Here is a 23162-nt window from a genome sequence, read left to right as displayed (position 1 = left end):
TTTAATATGATATGCAGTTTCATTTAATATGTAAGTATAAACACTAAAGTCAAGCATGTCACTTCACTTAGAAAAGTAACCTTTATGTACAAAACATTATGTATAGTAAAGAATTTCACCAAAGCTACAATGACATACATGCTCAAGGACTCAATGCTATTCCGTCTGGCTATTTAATTTACTTCAACTCGTCGAATCTGTTTAACACTTTACTGGGAGTTCTAATGAGGATATATACATTACAAAAAAGACAACGATGGTACACAGAAGGTATGATAAATCTTTGAAGGATTTCTATACTGGGAAAAGGGATATATACAACATGTCGTTAGATTATGTTTCAGTCTTTACTAATTGTCGATTGAGCCCAAACTTTAAGATCTTCTTGAGTAATTGTAGATTTCGATATCCAATCTGATGCCTAATCGGTATCAACAGAACTCATATCAGCTCGTGTACTTCCCATGAGGGTGCTTAGAAGCATGGTGAAGAGCTGACTTACCAGTAAATCCTGTGGAGATTTTCTTTGTCCAGGATCTTTAAATAAACAATTTTCAACAAAAATAACAGCTTCATTAGGAAATTGTTTTTTCCTACTAAAAAGTTTAGGTGCAGGTTCATTAACAATATGTTGTAATAAATCTAAAATTGACATTGTATGTCCTCCTCCTGCTAAACTAACTCCTTTTGATTTTCTTTTTTCTTTATTATTGTTAATTGAAATTTTAGGTCTTTGTGTATTTAGAGGTAATGTAGCATCTTCATCAAATTCATCTTCCGTTTCACTATCTTGATCTTGATCTTCTTGATCTTGTGAATCTGTAAATGGGAATCTACCTAAAGCTAATTCGATTAAAGAGATTCCTAATGACCAAACATCAGATTTTATCGTATATGGTGCTCCTTGAATACGCTCAGGCTATATTAATCAAATCAATTAGCCAATGGCCTACACATCGTAGCGGTGGCAATGGTCGACTTTACTCACACTCATATATGTACTTGTTCCGACAAATGTATTTGCTATTGAATTGATCAGTTCACCTGAAACTCCAAAATCACAAATCTTGATTTCGCCGTTGGTGTTGGCCAGTATATTTGACGGTTTAATATCTACAGAACGATAAAAGCGGAAAATCACCATCAGCCACCATATTCGCACGGTCTGGAAGTACAAAGGGACTTTTATATTACACATACCCCTATGAATAATTCGATGTACATCGTAGAGATACATTAACCCATGTAATACTGCTTCTGCGACCTTGCCTACAACTTCTATCGGGATAGGCCCATTTTGTCGATAAATATCGTTGAGTGATCTAACATGATGTATATCAGCTTGGCGGCCTCCGGATGAAGACGATAAAAGGAGCAGCTAACCCAGCATCCATAAGCTCAATTACAATCCCAACATGCACATCGACTGGGAAACAACCATAGTATCCTACTATATAAGGAGAATTACAATCATTCATAATTTGTAATTCTCTTAAAATCTGTTTTCGAACTGATGGCTTTGCATCTACCAAGATGAGCTAGCATTCAAATTGTATCAGTACAAACATGAATTCGAACATTCTAGCATATTTAAGTCTTAGGGATAAACTCACTTTTCTAGCCATTACACAATTTCTTTTTTTATTCCAAACTTTTGTAACAGTTCCACCATTTCCAGCACCTAATTCATCAAGAATTTCTAAATCTTCATCTTTAACTAAATCTTCACCATCTTTATCTTTATGTTTAGAACTTGTTTTTTTATTGATTTTTTTCTTATTAATTGAAATTGAATTTGTAGTTGAAGAATCAGAATGTTGTGAATTACTATTAATAGGTGAATCAGGTAATGATAAATTATTATTGTTATTATTATTATTATTATTTGAAAATGATTTTGAAGAATTAGAAGAAGAAGAAGATAATTGTAAATTTGCAATTTCTTCTCTTAATCTATCTGCTTCAGATCTTTCATCTTTTAATGAAAATCCATTTTCATTACTATTACCATTTGAATCTGGTAAACCTGGTGCAGCTCTTGTTGGTTTTAGTATAGATTTTGAAATATCAAGTCCTATTGGTTTTTTCTTTGAAATTCTTGAAGTTGGTGTACCGAATGTTGATAATGATGAGACTGAATTGGAAGATGAAGCTACAGGAGAGGATAATGATGGGATTGGTTTGGAAGAAGAGGTGGAAGATTGAGATGATGAAGTAAATGGGGGATTTGACATGATGAGGGTTGAAGGGAAGAGCAAAGCGAGGTAATCCGAAGTTGTTTGAATTCCCCAAGGGTGAGAAGTGAGTTGGAGTTATTTCACTGTCAAGTCGATGCGAGTAATTGATAGCAGCTTGAAAAACGACTCTAGTTGTCTTTTTGTGTTGAGAACAAAAGAACAGAGAAGAGCATATATGACTGCCAAAGTGAATTAATGGTCATTGCTTCATCGCGTCACTCAACCACGCAGTTATCGTAACACTCGCGTCATACCTTACGTAAATCATTCGTAATCTTCCTTTCTTCTAGATCTACACTAACATCAGTCATCAAAATGAAGGATATGCATACAAGTGAGGTGAAGTGTATGATCTAAATACATACAATAACATTTAATACGCTATTACGCACTTAGTACGCTAATCATAGGTGTATCAAGACAAATATGTTATTGGACAATACAAAATGGATTTTCTTCTGGAGGAGGTAATTTCTCTTTGTCATTTTTCTTAACTACACTAACAGGTAAAAGGAAGCCTCCAGGTACTTTCGTACCTTTCTAATGATACCAAATACGAAATATCAGATTAATTTTCAAGAAATTTCATAATCATTTTTTGAAAAACAAACTCACAGGGAAATGTAATCCAAAATCAATTGTTGATTGCATAGCAAAGGAAGCACCTTTAGGTAAAAGTGTACCAGCAGGTAAACTAATTCAAACAAATAATATTATCAAAATTCCCTTACATATTCTTGAACAAAATCCAGAAGAAAAAACTTACAATACTCCTTCTGTTCTGTAGATCATTCAAAACTTTTAAAATAAGTATGAAATTATACTTTAATTAAACTTTATATAACTTACAATGTATGCTATTTTTAAACTTGATTAATAAAGTCGGATTTCGGTTTTATAAGTAATTTAAATCACTCACATAAGCTCCGAACCTTTTAACGTATCCTGGAATTTCATCTTCTTTTGCCTATGTTAGAACGATTATAAGTATTCACAAAGTATTGGATGAATTGAATTTGAACGTACATCTGGAGGAGGTGGAGTTACGACAAATGGATTAAGTGGTCCTGTTATACCATCTCCTCCACCATATCCACCGCCTGAAGGAGCTTGCATTTTGATACAGTCTGCTTTGATTGAACTTCTATGATTATTATTGCTTATTAAGAGTTAGTAGTTGTCAGTGAAATCAAGTGTCTGTTCACTTGGTTAAATCAATATATTATCTCAAATGAGCAAAAATGACCCGCGATGATAGTGCCCATTAGTCGTAAATAACAGTGACCCGATTAAAGGGGCAATTCCAGAAAGGAGGCTTTCTGGTATCAAGCCAAAGAAGGGATGAATCGAGAAAGGATCTCTTCAGGCCGTTGATGTCTATCATAATTCATCGTGGAGATTTGTATGTCATCTGACATCGACAATAAGTGTACAAGCAACAAGGTGGATATGATTACAACCTACAGTGAACGTTCATTAGCCAGCTATCGCAAATTGGAGCCCATTTCCCAGAGAAAGACAGCTCACAAAGACAATTGACGTGAAATATTGCTTAGAAACCCTTAAGACTACCTGAAGATATCATACTACCTAGAAAACCACCATGTAAACCCTGACTTTGACTTTGACTCTGACTTAATTGCGTCCACCCTGGTACCTGTGTATCATTTGGACCAGCTTGTTGACAAGTATGATGTATATAGTAACCATCTTTCGAGCCTACGCATCAAGCATCTTGAGTTAGCATCAATATTGAATCACTGCAAAAACAGCTTACCAGGTAACCTCCGTACTTGGCAGCCTTTCTCACCGCTCCCACACCCAATGTCGAATTCCATCATCCAGCTATATCTCCCTTTCCCTCTTACACGGGCTTCGACTATTGCTGTACTATATAGATTGGAAATGAACCTCACTTTACGTCGTAGATAGTCGACTATCTCAGGCTCAATACTATCGCAATTGTCTAAACATAACCATTGGATACTTGGCAGTATCTTCTTCGCTTCGACAGTACTAACAGGTTTCGACGTGGTAAGATTCTGTGCGGTGAGTGCTTGGTTCAACGAGGTTGCTGGTTGTGATTTCGGTTTAGACGGTCCAAAAGCTGACTTTACTGGAACAGACGGTCTGAAGGGTCCTCCTTTTACGGGTTCTGTTGGTCGATTTGTGGGTTTCAATCCATTTGGCGTGCGAGAAAGAACGAATCTCCTGATGGCTCCTGATCTGATTTCAGAGTTCCCAGCTATTGAGAGAGCTGTAAGATTAGGTAACAGATCTTTATCGCTTCCTTTTCTCTCCAGCAATTCCAGGAAGGAGTTATCTAAAGAGCAATAAGATACATTCAGGAACTTGAGAGAAGGCAATGTTATCAGGACATCTCTCAAATCCCCGATGTCGATCGTACATTTGCCAACATCCAGACTGAGAAGCTTTGACAGGGCATCGGCGAGACCAGGCGTAGACAAGTGTGGAGCAATCAGAGGAGATCCAAGGGGATGGGCTGACCAAAGGTCGAGATGGTGAAGATTGGGTGCGTGTATTTCGCCCAATCCCAAGTTTCTTATCTGACCTGAGACATTGTATGATCTGAGATAACCCAGATCAATTTCTAAAGGTCTTCGTTTCTGAGACCAGATATACGCTTTGGAGGACGTATCGATCAACGCAGAATTTGATTCCCAATGGACATTAACCATTTCGAACGTTTCCAATTTTGGAAAATGACAGATCAATTCCGAATGATCCGGGTATGCGGCTGCAACCAAGCAATTCTTTATGCGGAAAGTATGAACCGACGAAAGGTGCTTGGAGGCATGTTCTGTCCAAAACGGTGGATCGCCAGGGCTTATGACTCGATGATCCGGATCTTGCAGATTTCGATCAAATTCTGAGTTGAAGATATGTTCATACCTCCCACCTTCAAGATCCAACTCTTCCAATCCATCCGCGTCGAAGGCAAGTAATCGATATACAAGATCAGAAGCTTCGTATGATGTCGATTTGATCTTTAGATAATTGAGATGATGAAATTCGCCTTGCCAATGCCTACTAAATTTAGTAGCATCCCCATCTATAGTCAATCTTCTTGTATTTTTCAAATAAGGCTTGAGTATTTGGTCTATATCCGTCAGTCTAAATATTTCGAATTCGGATTTGACGATGATTTCTTTGATATTTCCTTTCGTCCTTTCTACACAACACTTCACTCTGTCCATCACCCTTTTCTTGCCGAGTACAAGGGTATTCCAAAGTGTTCCAGTATTCAACAAGATGTTTCTCCAATTTCTACATACACCTGCCATTTTGTGAGTAAAGCCGTAATTGTCTACCGAACCAATTTCAGCGATATTGATGATAATATCAGGAGAAAGGAGGTGGATGAAATTCATCTTGGATTTCTTAGCGGCCATCTTAGCTGCTTCAACCTTTTGTTTCTCTTCTGCACTGTATGCAGCTCGCTTTTGGTGATGTTCGTGTTGAGAAATGATCAAGTCCGCTTTAAACCTCTGCAGCGCCCTGTTTAGTGTCTCATCTTGAGACTTCGTTGGCCCTACCTTTACAGCTTTGATAGCTGCTGCCAAGGCTGCATCGATAGCATTCATCTTCAACAAGACTTTTGCTTGACGGTAGTACCCCTATATGATAAAGTCAGCGCAAAGAGCTGTACCGATTTGACTTAAGTATGGTGACCTACCCTGTAGTCGTCTGGGGACTGCTGGACCATCATTTGAGTAACCTGGTAGGCTGTACTATGCCATTCAGGCATCTCTATCATGGCTCTGACCCTCCAATCCCATAGAGTCAGGTTTCGCTTTCCGTGATAAGTGATGGCCTATATGCCGTGTTGCCACCGAATCAGTGGTGGTTCATGAAGATACCCTTCGCGACGTCACCGACATGATACGTTGTGAGGATTTCATTTAATATCATTGTATCGGTGCAACTCACCTTGTTGAACTGAATCATCGCTTCCGCCCAATCTCTCTCTCTTAAAGCGGTCTTGCCATGTCGAACGTATTCTTCAACCTTCGTACTGAATTGCACTGCACTCTCTATCTTTGCTTTACCGATCTTACTCGTATTCGAAGTCATAACCGGAGAAGGAGACGCCTAAGTCTTACTATATAGGCAGCATTGGTTTGTTTGTAGCTTGCCAAAGATGTTGTAAGAGGAAAATCAAAATCAAAATCAATAATCAACCTCTTTTATATTCACTTTGAACATTACTATGAGACGCGTCGTGGAAATAGGTTGACCGTGGGAAAGTGAAATTGGCCTAGTGACGTACAGATTAACTAAGTTACGCTGACGTTTGTGTCGTTGGGCACTAAAACCATTCTCAATTATTCTTTCATCTCTTCAAGTGTCAGATACGGAGAGATACAGGGTATATCAGAGCGTCAAATTCTTCTGAGACCTCACCATCCTTCTCTTTCGTCCATTTCCCTTTTCCCTACAGATTGACTTATCGATCAGTCGTCGACCTCGATCAATATGGTAAGTCCATCTTCAGCAACTTTCCGCCGCTCGTACTGACTTTGAGTTTTATAGCTGTTGCGTATACGTTCACCGGCAGGTACAGCTCGTATCAATGTCGAACCTACTACTCCCGGAGAGGATTTTGCTCAGCTCATGTTAAATGGAATACCTAAATCAGATGAACAACCTGATCCGTCGACTTTGAAACTTAGTAATCAACCTGGTTCAAGCGGTGAAAGCGTTCCATTTTCAGCTTTGGTGGGGAGGACAGTGGGAGATATGGGATTCAGGTATGTCAGCCTTGTAACAACCTCTCGTCACAGCTCTGTGCTGATTACTTGTCGATCACGAAGCCACGGAGACCTACTTTTCCTATCTTATAAACCGATCTCAGCAGATCCTCAATCACATCCTACAACTCAAGCTACAACATCTCACCCTCACCCGTCTCAACCTGATCCTTCTCATCCACATACACATACTGATCCTCCACTACCAAATACCATACCTTTGAAGGATTTATCGCATGTGCAGGAACCCGATATCGACCTGTACTGGTATAGCAAAAATGGAAAGATCAAAAGGAAAAGAGATCCGGATTTCTGTAGACATGGTGAGAAGGGAATGTGTGACTATTGTATGCCTCTTGAGGTCAGTGATATGACTCTAGTCAAGCTCGACTGAAATCAGCTGACGAATGGGATCGTTCCAGCCATACGATGCCAAATATCAAGCAAGCAACCAAATCAAACATTTATCATATCACGCATACCTGCGTAAACTTCTATCGTCACGACCAGCATCTCAGACAGCTGCAACAGACTTACCACCTTTGGACCCATTATCGTTGTCAGTCATGGATCCGTGTCCTTCGGGATCGCACCCCCCTTTCCCAGCTGGTATTTGTTCCACATGTCAACCTTCAGCCGTAACTTTACAATCCCAAACATATCGTATGGTCGATCACATCGAATTTGCAAGTCCCGCTATAATAGATGGGATTTTATCAGCATGGAGAAGAACAGGTACTCAACGATTAGCATTCTTAATTGGTCGACACGACAAATATGACAAAGTCCCTATGGGAGTAAAGACTGTTGTAGAAGCTGTATGGGAACCGAAGCAAGAAGGCGAATTGGATGGACTGACGGTCGAGACACCTTGGAATGATGAAGAGAGGGTCAGCGAGATCGCTAGTTGGTGTGATAAGGGTCTGTCCGTTGTCGGTATGATATATACGGATCTGACGCCGTGAGTTGTTTTCGAACGCCGCCGGAGGCCCAGCTGATATCACGCTACAGACAACCGGATGATATAACTAAGACACTATACAAACGCCACGCTCAATCATATACCGCTTCATCACTTGAAATGCTCTTATCAGCAGCGTACCAGATATCACATCCCTTACCCAGCAAGATGTCACCAACCGGCCACTTCTCGTCGCGTTTCGTCACATGTTGTCTAACAGGAGACGAAGATGGAGGTATCGGTGTATTGGCTTGGCAAGCGTCGGAAAACGCTGAAGCAATGGTGAAGGCTGGTATAGTCGAGGCCTCTGTCGATCCAGGTATAGTGAGGGTCAGGAAACCAGGAGAAGGGGAATACATACCGGAGGTGTTCTACAGGTGAGCTAACTGGGTAGTATTGCGGTCCGCGCTGTAGCTCATGTCATTTGCAGTTACAAAAATGAATATGGGTTACAAGTCAAACAACCTGCCAAGCCTACTTTCCCCGTTGAATATCTCTTCGTCAATGTGAGCTGTCCTCTGTCATTGGTCCTGTCAGGAATCAAGCTGACAACATATGTAGCTCACTCACGGTTTCCCCCTTGATCCCTCTCCGCTGTTCCTCTCTAACTCATTTCCTACCGAAAATCGACCTGGCCTGCATGATCAATCACTGGAAATGGTGATTTCGCAACTGAGCGGGATACTTCGTGGATCTGATTCCGATATTAGTGATACTGGAACTTGGCCTCAGCGTATCAAAGATGAAGTCAAAAAGTGGTTGAGCGATTGGCATCTCGTTGCGTTCTTGTGCATGCAGGGCCTTTTCTCGCTGGTAAGTCGCGTCGTCGAGCTGGCCTCATGTGCACCGCTAATACTAGCTTCTGATCACCCAGGCAGAACAAAAGGTCCTCTGCAGAGCTGCGACTATGCATGCGCATCCTTCTGACAAGAATGCTCTGGAAGAGCTTTTCGCTTCTGGTGGATGGTCAACGCTTCTGACAATTGTGGAATCTTCTTCATCTAGTAAGCTGAATATAGAGTACGTGAAGTGTAAATCTCGGCTGACATAAGCCATTTGTAGCGAGCGCACCCGTGCAATCGAATCCACCGTTGAGAGCGTTTGGCGAGATGGGTATAGATTCCCCTCACACAGTAGGATCATCGTCCAGTCTGTCCGGTATGGGTATAGTTGACCCTCCGGCAGGCGGGGAGACAAGAGGAGGTGGTGGTGGTGGGACTGAAGGTGGCAGTGCCAGCGCTAGTGGAGAGCGAGTTTGCCCACATTGTACATTCGTCAACGAAGCTGGTAGATCGGATTGTGACATCTGTGGATTACCGCTTGATGGGTAGATCAACAATCATTATAGCATTATATGCATTATGCATTAGATTTAACTCGCCTGACGCTAAACTTGCCGACGAGGTCTAACAAATGTATCGATGAAACATGTCGACATCTTTCCATTTTGTGGGCTATGTGAATGAATGAGGGGTTTCGTGGGGTTTTGCCTTGAAGGAATCTTTAGCCGGAGGTTCCGGGTGGCCCCTTTGACCCTGACCAGGGGTATGGGGATCTACATCATCAATATTGTGAGTCATTCGCCTATTGCAAGTTCATCGAAACACATGCAAAGATTTGCAGTTCTGTCTAATGAATCTCATGCACACATTGGCATAATTCAAGATGACCGGCGGTATTGAGCGGAACTTAAAAGTTTAGCTTGGAAATTGGATCACAGAACATGTGATTATCAACGTCATTAACATTCCCCGCTTTGTTCTTGGCTTGTAAAACCTCCACTTTAGACTTCCAACTTAGCTGCTAAGTAGTTTAATGTCACCTACTAATTTACATGAAATATTAGTCTGTTTCATCGCTAATAGTTTTTGAGTCCTTTTGTCGCTCTCTGGATAAGCTAGTATTAGCGATGTGTTGTATCATATAGAGAGGATAGGACGTATGATCAAGTGATTTTATAATTATCTCATATTGATGTGAGTCTTCCCAGTTCGACATTACTGGTGATTGATTTAACCTATTCATTGAATTGGTCAGCTTTGATTTGGTGGCTACTCAAAGCTCTTGGCCACGCTGATTTCGAGTCGAATCAATACTACATTATCCTTTCGAGGAATTTTCCGACTTCGCATCGCATGGTTTTGCCTGAAAAGGATCAAAGGAAGAGAGCTTAGATTCGTCACAGGAGACTGAGAGTGAGTATGTTGTAACGTGTTTGTCGCCTCTCAATTTTAGTCGTCCTTCTGAAGATAATGATCATCTTCCATCAACTTTATACCACTCATCATTCAAAACGCATATACTTCCTTGAATAAGCTAATCATGCCATCATCTTATAGATATCAACCTATCCCTCCGTCTCCATTTTCACCTTCGCTTCAATCTTCAACTCCTCGCTCAGCTCGATCTCGTAACCTTGCCTTTACGTGCTCGAGATTCAGACCAAAATTCCTCATCATGCTTGGCGCTAGTACGATACTCCTACTACTTGGCTTAGGAGTGCCTTACACCATCGGCCATTTCGCGGAGCGACAAGATTTATCGAATTCTACCAATTTGATTTCACTAGCTTCGGCTTCAACTTCGAACGACCATGCTAATATACCATCCACTACGACTCATAGCGACAGCGCTATCACTTCATCTATAGCTTTGAACACTTCAACTTTTTCTGGCGCAAACTCCACTTCAACTTCCGTCGCTCCAATAGCCAGCTCCACATCTTCCGCCCCTTCGAAAGGCCCATCCGGCAACGCCACTACCTATTATCCCCCTTTGAACCTCACATACATCTCCAATCCCGTCTCTGCACCGATCAATCGGAGCTACTATAACCCTTCTTCCAAATGGAATGAAGCTCACAAGAAGGCTTCTCGGTATCTTTCAAATTGGACTATCGAAGAAAAAGTGCTTCTTACCACTGGAATGGGATGGGAACAAGGTAGATGCCTTGGTAATATCGCTCCTATACCTTCGAGGAATTTCAGTGGACTATGCTTGATGGATAGCCCTTTAGGTATAAGATTGACCGATTACAACTCTGCTTTCCCTGCCGGAGTCAATGTCGCTTCCACGTGAGTTGCGATTTTCAAAGGTTTACATTACAATGCTGAGATTTCGCTGCAGCTTCGACAAAGACCTCATGTATGCCCGTGGATTTGCGATGGGCCAAGAATTCAAGGGTAAAGGCGCTCACATAGCTCTAGGACCTATGACTAATATGTATCGAGTTCCGGCTGGAGGCAGAAATTGGGAAGGTTTTGGAGGTGATCCATACTTATCTGGCTGGGCAACCCAAATGACTGTTTGGGGCATACAGGATGCAGGTGTACAAGCGACGTAAGTATTCGTTATATCGTGTCTCGACCGGCTAGGCTGACCACCAAATCAGAGTTAAGCATTATATAGGAAACGAGCAGGAAAGGAATAGGACCACGTCGGACTCTCAATTTACCGATCGAACAATGAGAGAGATCTACTCTCATCCATTCTTGAAAGCCGTTCAAGCAGACGTAGCATCCGTCATGTGCTCTTACAACCTCGTAAATGGTTCTTGGGCTTGTCAAAATTCAGAAATGCTCAACGGTATACTCAAGGAAGATTTTGGGTTTAGAGGCTATGTCATGTCGGATTGGAACGCTCAACATTCTGGTGTACTTTCTGCCAATTCTGGGTTAGATATGACTATGCCAGGTGATATCGAGCAAAAATCGCTCACATCTTACTGGGGTTTGAATTTAACCGAATCGATCAACAATGGAAGTGTACCGATTGACAGACTAGATGATATGGCTCAAAGGATTATGGCGGCTTACTTTCTTCTAGGTCAAGATCAAGGTTATTCCGAAGTCAATTTTGATTCTGCTCGACCTCTAGCCGAAGCGAATAATTCCCATGTTGACGTAAGAGATGAACATTGGAAAGTCATCCAGCATATCGGCGCGGCATCGACGGTACTTTTGAAGAACATTAACAATACCTTGCCTTTGAAATCGCCTCGGAAGATGACTCTTATCGGGTCAGATCTCGGTCCATCATACAAAGGTCCGAATGGTTATTCTGATCGTGGAGGAGATGAAGGGACTTTAGCGATGGGTTGGGGATCAGGAACATGTAATTTCCCATATCTCGTTGATCCACTTCAGGCTATCGCTCATCAAGCTAGAAAAGACGGTACTACCTTGGACTGGTGGTTTAACGATTTCGATGTTGATTCTGCTAAATACTGGGCAACCGGGTATGACGTCGCTCTAGTTGGAATCAATAGCGATTCTGGTGAAGGGTACATTACAGTGGATGGGAATGAAGGTGATAGGAATAACATTTCAGCATGGCATAATGGAAGTGAATTAGTACAAGCCGTGGCTAGTGTAAATAACAATACCGTTGTGATTGTTCATTCAGTTGGTCCGATAGATATGGAAGATTGGATAGATCATCCAAATGTTACTGCTGTGCTATGGGCAGGACTTCCAGGTCAAGAATCGGGTAATTCTTTAGTTGACGTACTTTATGGATGGTATAACCCTTCAGGTAGATTACCATATACAATTGCTAAGAAATTAGAAGATTACCCAGCGGAATTAGTTTATGTAGATACGAATATACCTGAACATCCAGTTGTAGAGTACAAGGAAGAATTGAATATAGATTATAGACATTTCTTAAGTAAAAATGTCACGCCGCGTTACGAATTTGGTTATGGACTTAGTTACACGACTTTCGAATATAATGGATTAGATATGTGGGATAATGAGGCTTGGAACGAGAGGGACCTACAAGGTGAAGATGATGATATATTGGAGGAGAAGTCGACCTATCATTCCAATAACACTGCAATCGGTACCAGCTCTGGATCGACGAGAACCAATAGTACTGGCAAATTAGGATCTTTTGCGAAAGAATCGTAAGTCCATATCAGATTTCTTAAATTCCTTTCTAACTCATTTTATTCGCCTAGATTACACAAAACTCGATGGACAATATCGGTAGATGTGACGAATACAGGCGATGTATTCGGATGTGATATACCTCAATTGTATTTGGCTTATCCACCTGAGGCGGGAGAACCACCAAAAGTATTAAGAGATTTTAATCGGTAAGCTTGTCGTCCACTTTTCCAAGGAGGCTTAGACTTGACTTATGTGACATGTGACAGTGTCCAACTCGCTCCTGCTGAAACCAAAAATGTTCAATTCGAATTATCAAAATATGATATTAGTATATGGGATGTCGTAAAGCAGAAATGGGTTATACCTAATGGTAATTTCGGAATTGAAGTTGGAAGAAGTAGTATGGATCAGAAGAGTGTCATGTTAGATTGGTGTTTTGAAGGATGTAATTAGGCTGTTGATCGCATAAAGTGATTCGCGAATGAACGCTTAGTCTCTTGTGTATATTGAAAATATTAGTCATTTGTAGCATATAGATTGAGTCGACTATCATGCATATGTCAAAGTAAAGTCATACGGTATCCATCATTATGTGAAGAGCATTCCCTATTAGAACTATCTTCTACTACTCCCAGTGTTTGAATTAGCTCCATTAGTCTGAGCTGTACCATTGCTGGATGATCGATCTGACTGGCTAGGAGGCGGAGGAGCGGGTCTACTAGGTCGCATGTAGTCTTGTTACGGGTCAATATCAAGAACATATGGTATGTACTACCCTAGCATTCGTTTATAACTTACCAGAATCGCTGACCGCTCTATTCTGATTGTTCACATCCCTTCCGGGAGTTTGCGAGCTTGATGAATTGGTGTTTGTTGTATCAGTAGTATTGGTGGAATCACTTAATGAATTAATATCAGGCATTGTATCGATATTGTCAATTTAATTGGTGATTGTACGATTATAACATGAGATTAAGCTTGATCTGGTAACCTCTCGTAGCTATTTATACTTACATCTAGCGATTTCTGCTACAATAACGTTCCATTCGATGTCAAGTTCCGATATGTTGACAGAGCTGAATATGTGCAATAATGCACGAATATACTCAGATATCTAGGAAAGTGCTCAGCTCCCTTGAATACCTCTTAGAAGAGAGATAAATTAGTGATTGGATTAGAAGGCATGACGGCATTAGAAGAAAATTATAGACTCCACAATTGCCTCATTGAAAGGTGTACGAGCATTAGAAGGCACTTGAGTTATAATGTTAGAAGGTCACATCGTGAGGCAGCCTCTTATCACTCTAAACTCTCACCTTATCGTAGTGAGGCTATACGCTATTTGCCTTCCTTCCTCTTGCATTGTAATTTTTGCATTGGAAGACAAAGATACTCATTCTATACGAAACTTGTAGGTCTGCCACTTTTCATCGAATGATATATTACGTTATATACCACGCGACTTAAGTTGACACGCTATGTTTAGCAAGGGGCACCGTGTTACAGCTTGGATCTCCTTCAACATTCAACTATCAATCCAATTCAAACTAATTATTCTCTTTACTATCTTCAACATCTCTTGTATCGATATAATATCCTACTTTCTCGCTTGAAATCCACCGGTACATCCACTGATACAGGTGGAAGAAGCACGATGTCGGACGGTATTGGTATTGCTAAGTGAGTTCAAGCAATCGCTTCCCTTTGTCAATATAGAAGAGTTGACGGATTGTGATTTTAATGATAGTTTGCCGAATCAGGTCAGTCAGCTACTCGATTGGATTCACTCGTTTATCTAAGCTGACAAATTATATACTATAGAGGCATAAGATAACTTCTCAACATGGTGCTCATTTTACCATTATGGTCGTTGGTAGGTCATCTTCATCTACTTGGTACGAGAGAAAACAAGTGGTCTATTTGAGGAAGTACTCCTTTGATTAGAACTGCGGAAATTTGAACAGGATTATAGAAATAAAATGCTAGATGGAGCAGTCCTCGTGTATGGCCATTTGTTTGCTCAGCTCACCTTACGTGTCGACCACAGGTGAATCTGGATTGGGAAAAACAACCTTGATTAATACCTTATTCGCGACCGAAATATGTGCTCCAAGGAATTATCGTCAACGGTGAGTTTAGATAGACAATTCACGCTCACTCCAAGACTCCATAATCAACTTTTCCACGAACTCGGACGAGCTTCAGCTGATCATGGGATTGCATGGACTACAGATTTGCGAAACAACTAGATAAGACCACTGAAATTGAAATTCTTAAAGCTGACTTGGAAGAAAGGGGGTTCAATATCAAGGTAAGCTGAATATGCGTTTACGGATGGGAAAAGCCAGGACAACAAGCTTATCTCATACACCCAGTTGACTGTCGTTGACACGCCCGGTTTTGGTGACTATGTTAACAATCGAGATAGGTTAGCTGAAGTTCGACTACCAATCTGAAGTATCAGCTGATTGACTTCCTTACTAGCTGGACACCCATCATTGACTTCATTGATGACCAACATGAGTCTTACATGCGACAGGAACAACAACCACACAGAAAGGAAAAGCAGGATTTGCGGATTCACGCTTGTCTGTACTTTGTCAAGCCAACGGGCACAACGTGAGTAAACCTTCAATTTCCCATATAACCCCTCATCGATCCTATGAAACCCCGCTCCTCGGACCTGTTGTACTGCTACAGTTCTAGAGTTGCTCGACTATACCCATGTTCTCGACAGCATATTCAGCTTTGTGCAGTAGCTCACGATAATTTTGCTTAGGCTGAAACCCCTTGATGTCGAGATCATGAAGCGACTGGGTACTCGAGTGAACTTGATCCCTGTCATCGCGAAAGCCGATACAATGGTGCCGGAGGATCTGCTGAATTTCAAGACCATTGTAAGTCCAGTTATAACACGAGTATCGATCTGAGCTGAATCATCTCTTAGATCCGGGAAGTGGTTGCTGCTCAAGGCATTAAAGTTTACGCACCACCCATCGACCCTGAGGACGAGACCGTATCCGAGCACGCTAGAATCATGCAATCTGTCATGCCATTCTCTATCATCGGTAGTACGCAAGACGTCACGACTCCAGATGGGAGGGTTGTCAAGGGCAGAGAGTATCTTTGGGGTGTAGCCGAAGGTACGTGAAGATTCGGATTCGAACTTAACCACCTGCCAACGTTTGTGCTTATTATTCTGCTCTCTAGTCGAAAACGAAGACCACTGCGACTTCAAGAAACTTCGATCACTCTTGATCAGATCTTACATGCTCGATCTGATCACTTCCACCGAAGAGAATCACTACGAGGCGTACCGATTGGCTCAAATGGAGACTCGCAAATTCGGTGAACCTAAAGTCAGGAAATTGGATAACCCTAAATACCGTGAAGAAGAGGAAATGCTCAGAAAGAGATTCACTGAACAAGTCAAGTTGGAAGAGTCTAGATTTAGACAGTGGGAGCAACATGTCAGCTGATCACGGCCTTCCAGGTAGAGAAGTAGCTGACAGTGATATGTTATAGCTCATCGCCGAAAGAGATCGACTCAACAAGGATTTGGAGCAAGCTCATACCGCAATCAAAGCTTTGGAGGTGAGCGAAATTGTCCCAAATTTGTCGAAAGTTGGGCTGATCTCCCATATGCAGGCTGAATTGGATCAAGTAGCTGCTTATCATAGACAAGGCGGTACTGTCGGTAGAAGATAAGAAGATAGAAGCTAGCCAGATCTTCAAATACCTAACTCGCAAAAGGAGTGTTCTGTCTCTTATACCCCTTCCCCATTTCGACATTTTGACAAAACATATATATATCATACCTTCTTATGTCCTAAAATGTTCACCTTGACGTATATATCATGCTTAATGAACTTCTCGATGCAAGAAAATTATGCTTTCCTCATGAGCTTGCGATCAACAGGGCTATCTCTCTGGCTGATAACGTTTGAACAGATTAGTATGAAGCATGTGTTGATGAATCCAATGCTAATGCTAAGGGTCATAGTCAAAGTGGATTCAGGAGCAGGTTGTACAGTACAATACTGAGAACTGAATATCGCTATCTGAAACTAAGTAATTGTGTCGAAACGATGCATATACAGATTAAAATGTAAAATTAAGAATCATGGAAAAAATGATATGAAAGCGAACTCTAAGCTACATCATAGCCATTTTGTATTATTTTATTGGTTACTTCTTCCTACAACTGACTTTTCACTACCAAACTAAGCTTAGTCAACTTCCTCAACGGAAGGACCATCTTCGTGGGCAGCTCCGGCACCACCAGCACCTGGGAAGCCACCTGGAGCAGCTCCAGGAGCACCACCGGGAGCACCACCTTGAGAACCATAGAATCGTTGCATGATTGGGTTGGCAACGGCTTCGAGGTCTTTTTGGTGTTGTTCGATCTCGTCCTTGGAAGCAGATTCCATGGTGTCAAGAGCAGCGATGATTTCATCAACCTTGGCAGTGAGGGATTCTTTATCAGCAGCCTCGAATTTGTCACCGTTTTCGGTAAGTGTTTGTTTGAGGGAGAAGGCATATGACTGCAAAGACAGCACAATTATCAGCAGATGAACAAAACCTCGACGAGACATGGAGTTTGGAAACCCAGGCGGACATCGCCGACGCGCGGCCAATGAAGTGGCACTTTAACCAAACTGGCTTTCAGGTCACCAAAACATCGTTCCGCGACGTCTTTGACATCCTCCTCAACGTCTCACTGTCCGCGACGATACAGAAATGCATGAACTCACCTCCAGACCGTTCTTCGCTGTCACTTTCGCTGCGACCTCAGCATCCTCATTTGCATACCTTAAATTGGAAAGGGAAGGGTCAGCACGAAGTCAACTTATGAAAAAACAGATGTTAAAAAAGATTACTCACTTCTCAGCCTCAGCCAACATTCGTTCAATCTCCTCCTTTGACAATCGTCCCTTATCGTTGGTGATGGTGATCTTGGAAGATTTACCAGTTGTCTTGTCGGCAGCGTTAACGTTCAAGATACCATTGGCATCAACATCGAAGGAAACTTCGATTTGAGGAACACCTCGAGGAGCAGGTGGGATACCGGCAAGTTCGAATTTACCAAGCAAGTTACAGTCCTTGGTCTTGGCTCTTTCACCTTCGTATACTTGAATAAGTACACCAGGTTGGTTATCGGAGTAAGTTGAGAAGACTTCGGATTTCTTGGTTGGGACAGTGGTGTTTCTCTTGATCAATGGAGTCATGATACCACCGGCGGTTTCGATACCCATGGACAATGGGGCAACATCCAATAACAAAAGATCTTGAGTAGCTTCTGAAGTATCACCAGTAAGGATAGCAGCTTGAACGGCGGCACCGTAAGCGACGGCTTCATCTGGGTTGATAGATCTGTTAGGTTCTCGACCTGAGAACATGTCGGAAACGAGTTTTTGAATTTTAGGAATTCGGGTAGAACCACCGACAAGTACGATCTCGTGAACTGAAGATTTGTCAATCTTGGAATCTCGGAGAACTTTCTCTACTGGGTCCATGGTGGATCTGAAAAGATCTTGACAGAGTTCTTCGAATCTAGCTCTAGTGATGGAAGTGTAGAAGTCGATACCGTCGAAGAGAGAGTCGATTTCGATGGAAGTCTGAGCAGCAGATGAAAGGGTTCTCTTAGCTCTTTCACAAGCAGTTCGGAGTCTTCGGAGAGCTCTAGCGTTGGAAGAAAGATCCTTCTTGTTCTTTCTCTTGAACTCTTGGACGAAGTGGTTTACCAATCGGTTATCGAAATCTTCACCACCCAAGTGAGTATCACCGGCAGTGGCTTTAACTTCAAAGATACCTTCTTCAATGGTTAAGAGAGATACATCGAATGTACCACCACCAAGATCGAAGATCAAGACGTTCTTCTCACCTTCGCTCTTCTTGTCGAGACCGTAAGCGATAGCGGCGGCGGTAGGTTCGTTGATGATTCGGAGAACGTCAAGACCAGCAATGGTACCGGCATCTTTGGTGGCTTGTCGTTGAGAGTCGTTGAAGTAGGCAGGGACGGTGACTACGGCTTTGGAGACTGTTCCACCGAGGTAGGCCTCTGCGGTTTCCTTCATCTTGATCAAGATCATGGATGAGATTTCTTCTGGGGACTATATGAGGGATAAGAAAGTCAGCGTAATGTTCGGAGTTTAGCAAAGAGAGAGAATTACTCACGAAGGTCTTCTCTTCACCTCGGTATTCAACTTGAACGATTGGTTTACCGGCTCTGTCAATGACTTTGAATGGCCAGTGTTTCATATCGGCTTGAACTTCGGCATCAGCGAATTTTCGACCGATTAATCGCTTAGCATCGAAGACAGTGTTGTATGGGTTCATGGCGACTTGGTTCTTGGCGGCATCACCGATTAATCTTTCAGAGTCGTTGAAAGCGACGTAAGATGGGGTGGTTCTGTTACCTTGGTCGTTGGCGATGATTTCAACTCGATCATTTTGCCAAACAGCGACACAAGAGTAGGTGGTTCCCTATAGGAGAGGCAAGTCAGCGGCAAACCTCTCAACGAAGATGTGTCACAAAGAAAGAATCAACTTACCAAATCAATACCGACAGCTTTTACCATTTTGATTAATTGTTTATTCTATGTGTTTAAAAGAGAAAAGGAGAAAAGGTGAATACAATGTAATGTTTCGTTTAATGTTTTTGATCACTTCAAGTGAATAATATAATCTGAAGAAAAGAAAGGAGTAAAAAAGAAGAAAGATAAAAATAAGAGTTTTAAGTATGTGAGTGATACACCTAGGGGAGTCAAAGTGGATAGTATTCGTTGGAATGGACTGGATTCGACCAGTGTGCACCATACAATACTAGGAAATTCCATCATGGAATCATCCAGAAAGAAACATAATACTGAATAAATAAACCACGTGATATGACGACCTCAAACCAAGGTTTACACAATCTTTATTTTGGTAGTCTATATAAGAATGAGCCCCCTCTCAATCCCGTTAGTCCGCGGATTTGTGCATCTGACTGTTCAGGACATTCGCCAATCCTTTTGCACGCGGTAAAAAACCGTGTCAAGCAAATGGAACAAGTTGAGGCTCGAGATCACGTGATCTGCACCCGTCTCTTCAATGGCACTTGATGAGACGACTCACGAGTAGCTTAATCGAAAGGCTCGTCGTTCTCAAGGGGGGTGAGAGTCGAGCACGATGCTAGATCTCAACATGATACTATGAAGGGGCATGAGGTCGGGAATCTCAAACCTCGGGGTGTGCCGTTATACACCGGTAAACTCCCATGGGAGCGCAAACTACTCAGTGATATATATGATACATACCCGGATATAGGTGTCAAATACAACATATGCTATTCTACATGGTATCCCATGCTAAACTCCATTTAGGTCTTCAGGCGATAGCATCTATACTTTATAAAGACCTCTATACAGGTTTAGGCATCTTCTTGACCGCTTCAAGATTATACGAAACGTTTCGAGAGTAATTGGCGAATAGTTGAGCAGCGACATGTACATTAGCTGAGGAATCGAGGAACTCCTGTTTTATCAGCGAATTAGCAAGGATTGATTACATCATCAGAACAGATATCCCAAGACATATTGTGGGTTATTTCATAGACAGTATGGACCATTGCACATCGATGAGTCGTCAGAATGACAGTCAAAGTACAACGACATTGATCGACCCACTTTTATACAATGGTTCATCTCCATAATCGCTTCATTACATTTATCCTGAAACACAATGCGACAAATCAGCTCATCAACATCATGTCGTCCGTAAATCTCCGCCAACTCGTACACCTTCTAAGGAAAAGAGTTCCTTTGAATACTCACCACATTTTTTATTATTCTCTCAAGCAATACAGCTTGTTCTGCTTCATGAGGATTTTCCATGATATTTGACGACTCTTGCAGTTTTTAATCAATGATATGCAATGAACTAGCTGTAATGTATCGCGTTCTGTCGCGTCTTGTTTATAATGAAACTTGGATTTGTGGAGGTCATGTATCTTAACGGATTCTTTTATTTTTGGGTATTTACACGTGGTCTTGATTCAATAATAATAATATGTAAACAAATGTATACGTACCCGATCGTACCACTTTGTGCGTTGTCCCTGAAAACCTCGCAAAGTGCATAGTAGACCGCTGAAAAGTAAAAATAAAAAATGATTTCAGGTAACAAAATAATTACGATCATCGCGTTCGTTTGCCTTTGTATATTCGTTGTCTGATACGATCTTTTTCAAAAGGTTAAATCATCCGATTCAATCCGACTCAAGACTATATAATCTAATAGTCTTCATTTCATTCTTTTTTTTCTCCTCTTCTTGTCACACTCAGATCTCATAGGTCAAGCTATTCATCCCTCCCTTTGATCTTCTACGTTCTTTTCTTCCTATTTTGAATCGATAAAACGCCATTAAGGGGGACTTATCAACATGTCAGCAGTTGCTATGGATTTCTTACAGAAATACGCTCCGGTCGTAGCGGATCAATTCGTTACTATGAATTCTACTCAAACTCAAAATGCTCTTTATGGTGATGTTAATTTAGAATCTTTGAATTGGTTAGAGAGAAATTGGGCAAGTTATTATATTTGGATTGGTAATCCTGTTCTTGCCACTGGATTAATGAGTTTTCTACTTCATGAAGTGAGTAGTTTTTCGTTGTTCCTAATCTTTGTTCGGTGGTTGACAATCATTGTCAGATCGTTTACTTCGGAAGAGCTATACCATGGTTAATTATCGATGCTATACCTTACTTTAATCAATGGAAATTACAACCTGTAAGTAATTTTTTTAAATTTTCAAGCTTTTATTCGTATTGAAACTGATTTATTCTCGTTGCATTTTTCAGGATAAACACATCACTAAAGAACAAATTTGGAAATGTACAAAAGTTGTACTTCTTACTCATTTCACTTGCGAATTACCATTAATTTACGCTTTCCACCCTATTTGTTGTTATTTCGGTATGGCAACTTATGAAGTTCCCTTCTCTTCTATTGGTCTTATGGCTGCTCAAATCGCTTTCTTTTTCGTATTTGAAGATATGTTCCATTATTGGGCTCATAGAGGTTTACACTATGGACCACTTTACAAAAATATCCATAAATTACATCATGAATTTTCTGCTCCCATCGGATTGGTAAGTACCTAATTCCATCGCAGGGGGTATAAGTAGCTAATACCTACACTCTTCACAGGCTGCTGAATACGCACATCCTCTTGAAGTTTTAATTTTAGCTCAAGGTACCATTTCCGGACCATTCCTTTACTGTCTTTTTAGAAAAGATTTACACATTTTGACTGTATACATTTGGATCACCCTTCGATTATGGCAAGCTATAGATGCTCATTCCGGATATGATTTCCCTTGGTCTTTAAGACATATCATTCCTTTCTGGGCTGGTGCCGATCATCACGATTATCATCATATGGCTTTTACAAATTGTTTCTCTACTTCTTTTAGATGGTGGGATTTTACTCTTGGTACTGATTCCAAAGTGAGTATCAACTTCACAACCAGTCGTTTAATCGTCCACGTCAATTACCCTGTACATCCAGATTACAATGCTGATAAACACTACCGCTCATAGTACCACGCCTACAAGCAAAGACTTGCAAATGCCAAGGCTTCTCAAAGAGCCAAGATCGAGGCTGAAGAGAATGAAAGAGCTACTCAAGAAGGTCTCGAGGCTGAAAGACTCGTTTTGATGGGCGGACCTAATAAAATCGAGCAAATCAAAATTGGCACTGGTAAGAAGCAATAATCCAGATCGAGGGATTATAGACTTTCCGGGCGATTTAGGTGGATGACGTTGCGATACAGCATGTATGGACTTTGTTCATAGATTATTAGAATACAAATATAACAAATAAATTCACATGTAGGCCTTTCGGCTTGACAAATCAACCTTTTTGATCATTATCACAGCTCATCGAAATCATTACATATACAACGACTAGAAATGTCATCTCCATATACCCATTCATAGTTTGATGATACACATGTATATTTCATGGCATTATACATCACATTATCTGCCAATATGGTTTTATGCATCTACAAAATCGCATGATACGATTGGTCATGGACCGAGTTGTACATCGTGGGACGATTTTGAAAAGTATGTATAAAGAGTATATCGGCCGATGTTTAATAACGAATGAAATAGTATTTGATGAATGGATTGAGTAATGGTTGGATTTTGATAATTCAGTAATATGATTGATTTTATTGGTTATTCCCAAAATGATTAGTGCCACTTCACTTTTTCATAATTCGGGTAAGTTAGGGTGTATACCGCTTTG

General features: G+C 41.2%; 10 protein-coding genes across 10 annotated transcripts; 4 read left to right on the top strand and 6 right to left on the bottom strand.

Annotated features, from left to right (window-relative positions):
* Positions 1-340: 340 nt before the first annotated feature.
* Positions 341-2234, bottom strand: I206_100217 (uncharacterized protein; the record flags this gene model as incomplete). Its single annotated transcript, XM_019152882.1, has 6 exons — positions 341-421; positions 503-919; positions 989-1113; positions 1201-1322; positions 1384-1538; positions 1614-2234. 6 exons carry the CDS (start codon positions 2232-2234, stop codon positions 341-343), a joined length of 1521 nt encoding a protein of 506 aa, XP_019015020.1.
* Positions 2235-2666: 432 nt separating this feature from the next.
* I206_100216 (uncharacterized protein) lies at positions 2667-3353 on the bottom strand (the record flags this gene model as incomplete). The annotated part of the gene is made up of 6 exons (XM_019152883.1): positions 2667-2777; positions 2853-2931; positions 3004-3018; positions 3087-3094; positions 3157-3204; positions 3264-3353. The coding sequence occupies 6 exons, from the start codon at positions 3351-3353 to the stop codon at positions 2667-2669; spliced, it is 351 nt and encodes a 116-aa protein (XP_019015021.1).
* Positions 3354-3789: 436 nt separating this feature from the next.
* Positions 3790-6332, bottom strand: I206_100215 (uncharacterized protein; the record flags this gene model as incomplete). Its single annotated transcript, XM_019152884.1, has 4 exons — positions 3790-3956; positions 4015-5875; positions 5935-6072; positions 6189-6332. The coding sequence occupies 4 exons, from the start codon at positions 6330-6332 to the stop codon at positions 3790-3792; spliced, it is 2310 nt and encodes a 769-aa protein (XP_019015022.1).
* A 402-nt stretch (positions 6333-6734) lies between these two features.
* Positions 6735-9301, top strand: I206_100214 (nuclear protein localization protein 4; the record flags this gene model as incomplete). Its single annotated transcript, XM_019152885.1, has 9 exons — positions 6735-6737; positions 6792-7009; positions 7073-7370; positions 7432-7970; positions 8021-8347; positions 8401-8476; positions 8532-8783; positions 8845-8974; positions 9033-9301. 9 exons carry the CDS (start codon positions 6735-6737, stop codon positions 9299-9301), a joined length of 2112 nt encoding a protein of 703 aa, XP_019015023.1.
* Positions 9302-10292: 991 nt separating this feature from the next.
* Positions 10293-13315, top strand: I206_100213 (uncharacterized protein; the record flags this gene model as incomplete). Its single annotated transcript, XM_070202155.1, has 5 exons — positions 10293-11044; positions 11097-11309; positions 11362-12876; positions 12931-13068; positions 13129-13315. The coding sequence occupies 5 exons, from the start codon at positions 10293-10295 to the stop codon at positions 13313-13315; spliced, it is 2805 nt and encodes a 934-aa protein (XP_070058256.1).
* Positions 13316-13477: 162 nt separating this feature from the next.
* On the bottom strand, positions 13478-13784 carry I206_100212 (uncharacterized protein; the record flags this gene model as incomplete). The annotated part of the gene is made up of 2 exons (XM_019152887.1): positions 13478-13596; positions 13661-13784. 2 exons carry the CDS (start codon positions 13782-13784, stop codon positions 13478-13480), a joined length of 243 nt encoding a protein of 80 aa, XP_019015025.1.
* A 732-nt stretch (positions 13785-14516) lies between these two features.
* On the top strand, positions 14517-16570 carry I206_100211 (uncharacterized protein; the record flags this gene model as incomplete). The annotated part of the gene is made up of 12 exons (XM_019152888.1): positions 14517-14542; positions 14610-14622; positions 14684-14735; positions 14910-14991; positions 15095-15173; positions 15238-15290; positions 15347-15481; positions 15642-15759; positions 15810-16005; positions 16073-16332; positions 16388-16456; positions 16511-16570. 12 exons carry the CDS (start codon positions 14517-14519, stop codon positions 16568-16570), a joined length of 1143 nt encoding a protein of 380 aa, XP_019015026.1.
* Positions 16571-17091: 521 nt separating this feature from the next.
* I206_100210 (heat shock protein HSS1) lies at positions 17092-19443 on the bottom strand (the record flags this gene model as incomplete). The annotated part of the gene is made up of 5 exons (XM_019152889.1): positions 17092-17406; positions 17617-17674; positions 17747-18975; positions 19040-19348; positions 19417-19443. 5 exons carry the CDS (start codon positions 19441-19443, stop codon positions 17092-17094), a joined length of 1938 nt encoding a protein of 645 aa, XP_019015027.1.
* An 823-nt stretch (positions 19444-20266) lies between these two features.
* Positions 20267-20739, bottom strand: I206_100209 (uncharacterized protein; the record flags this gene model as incomplete). The annotated part of the gene is made up of 3 exons (XM_019152890.1): positions 20267-20380; positions 20533-20577; positions 20680-20739. 3 exons carry the CDS (start codon positions 20737-20739, stop codon positions 20267-20269), a joined length of 219 nt encoding a protein of 72 aa, XP_019015028.1.
* Positions 20740-21287: 548 nt separating this feature from the next.
* On the top strand, positions 21288-22621 carry I206_100208 (uncharacterized protein; the record flags this gene model as incomplete). The annotated part of the gene is made up of 5 exons (XM_019152891.1): positions 21288-21500; positions 21557-21634; positions 21706-21996; positions 22055-22354; positions 22448-22621. The coding sequence occupies 5 exons, from the start codon at positions 21288-21290 to the stop codon at positions 22619-22621; spliced, it is 1056 nt and encodes a 351-aa protein (XP_019015029.1).
* Positions 22622-23162: the final 541 nt, after the last annotated feature.

The sequence above is a fragment of the Kwoniella pini genome, chromosome 1, assembly GCF_000512605.2.
Source record: "Kwoniella pini CBS 10737 chromosome 1, complete sequence".
NCBI lineage: Eukaryota > Fungi > Basidiomycota > Tremellomycetes > Tremellales > Cryptococcaceae > Kwoniella > Kwoniella pini.
Note: the sequence above shows the minus strand (reverse complement) of the source record. Positions and strands in the feature narration are given on the sequence as shown.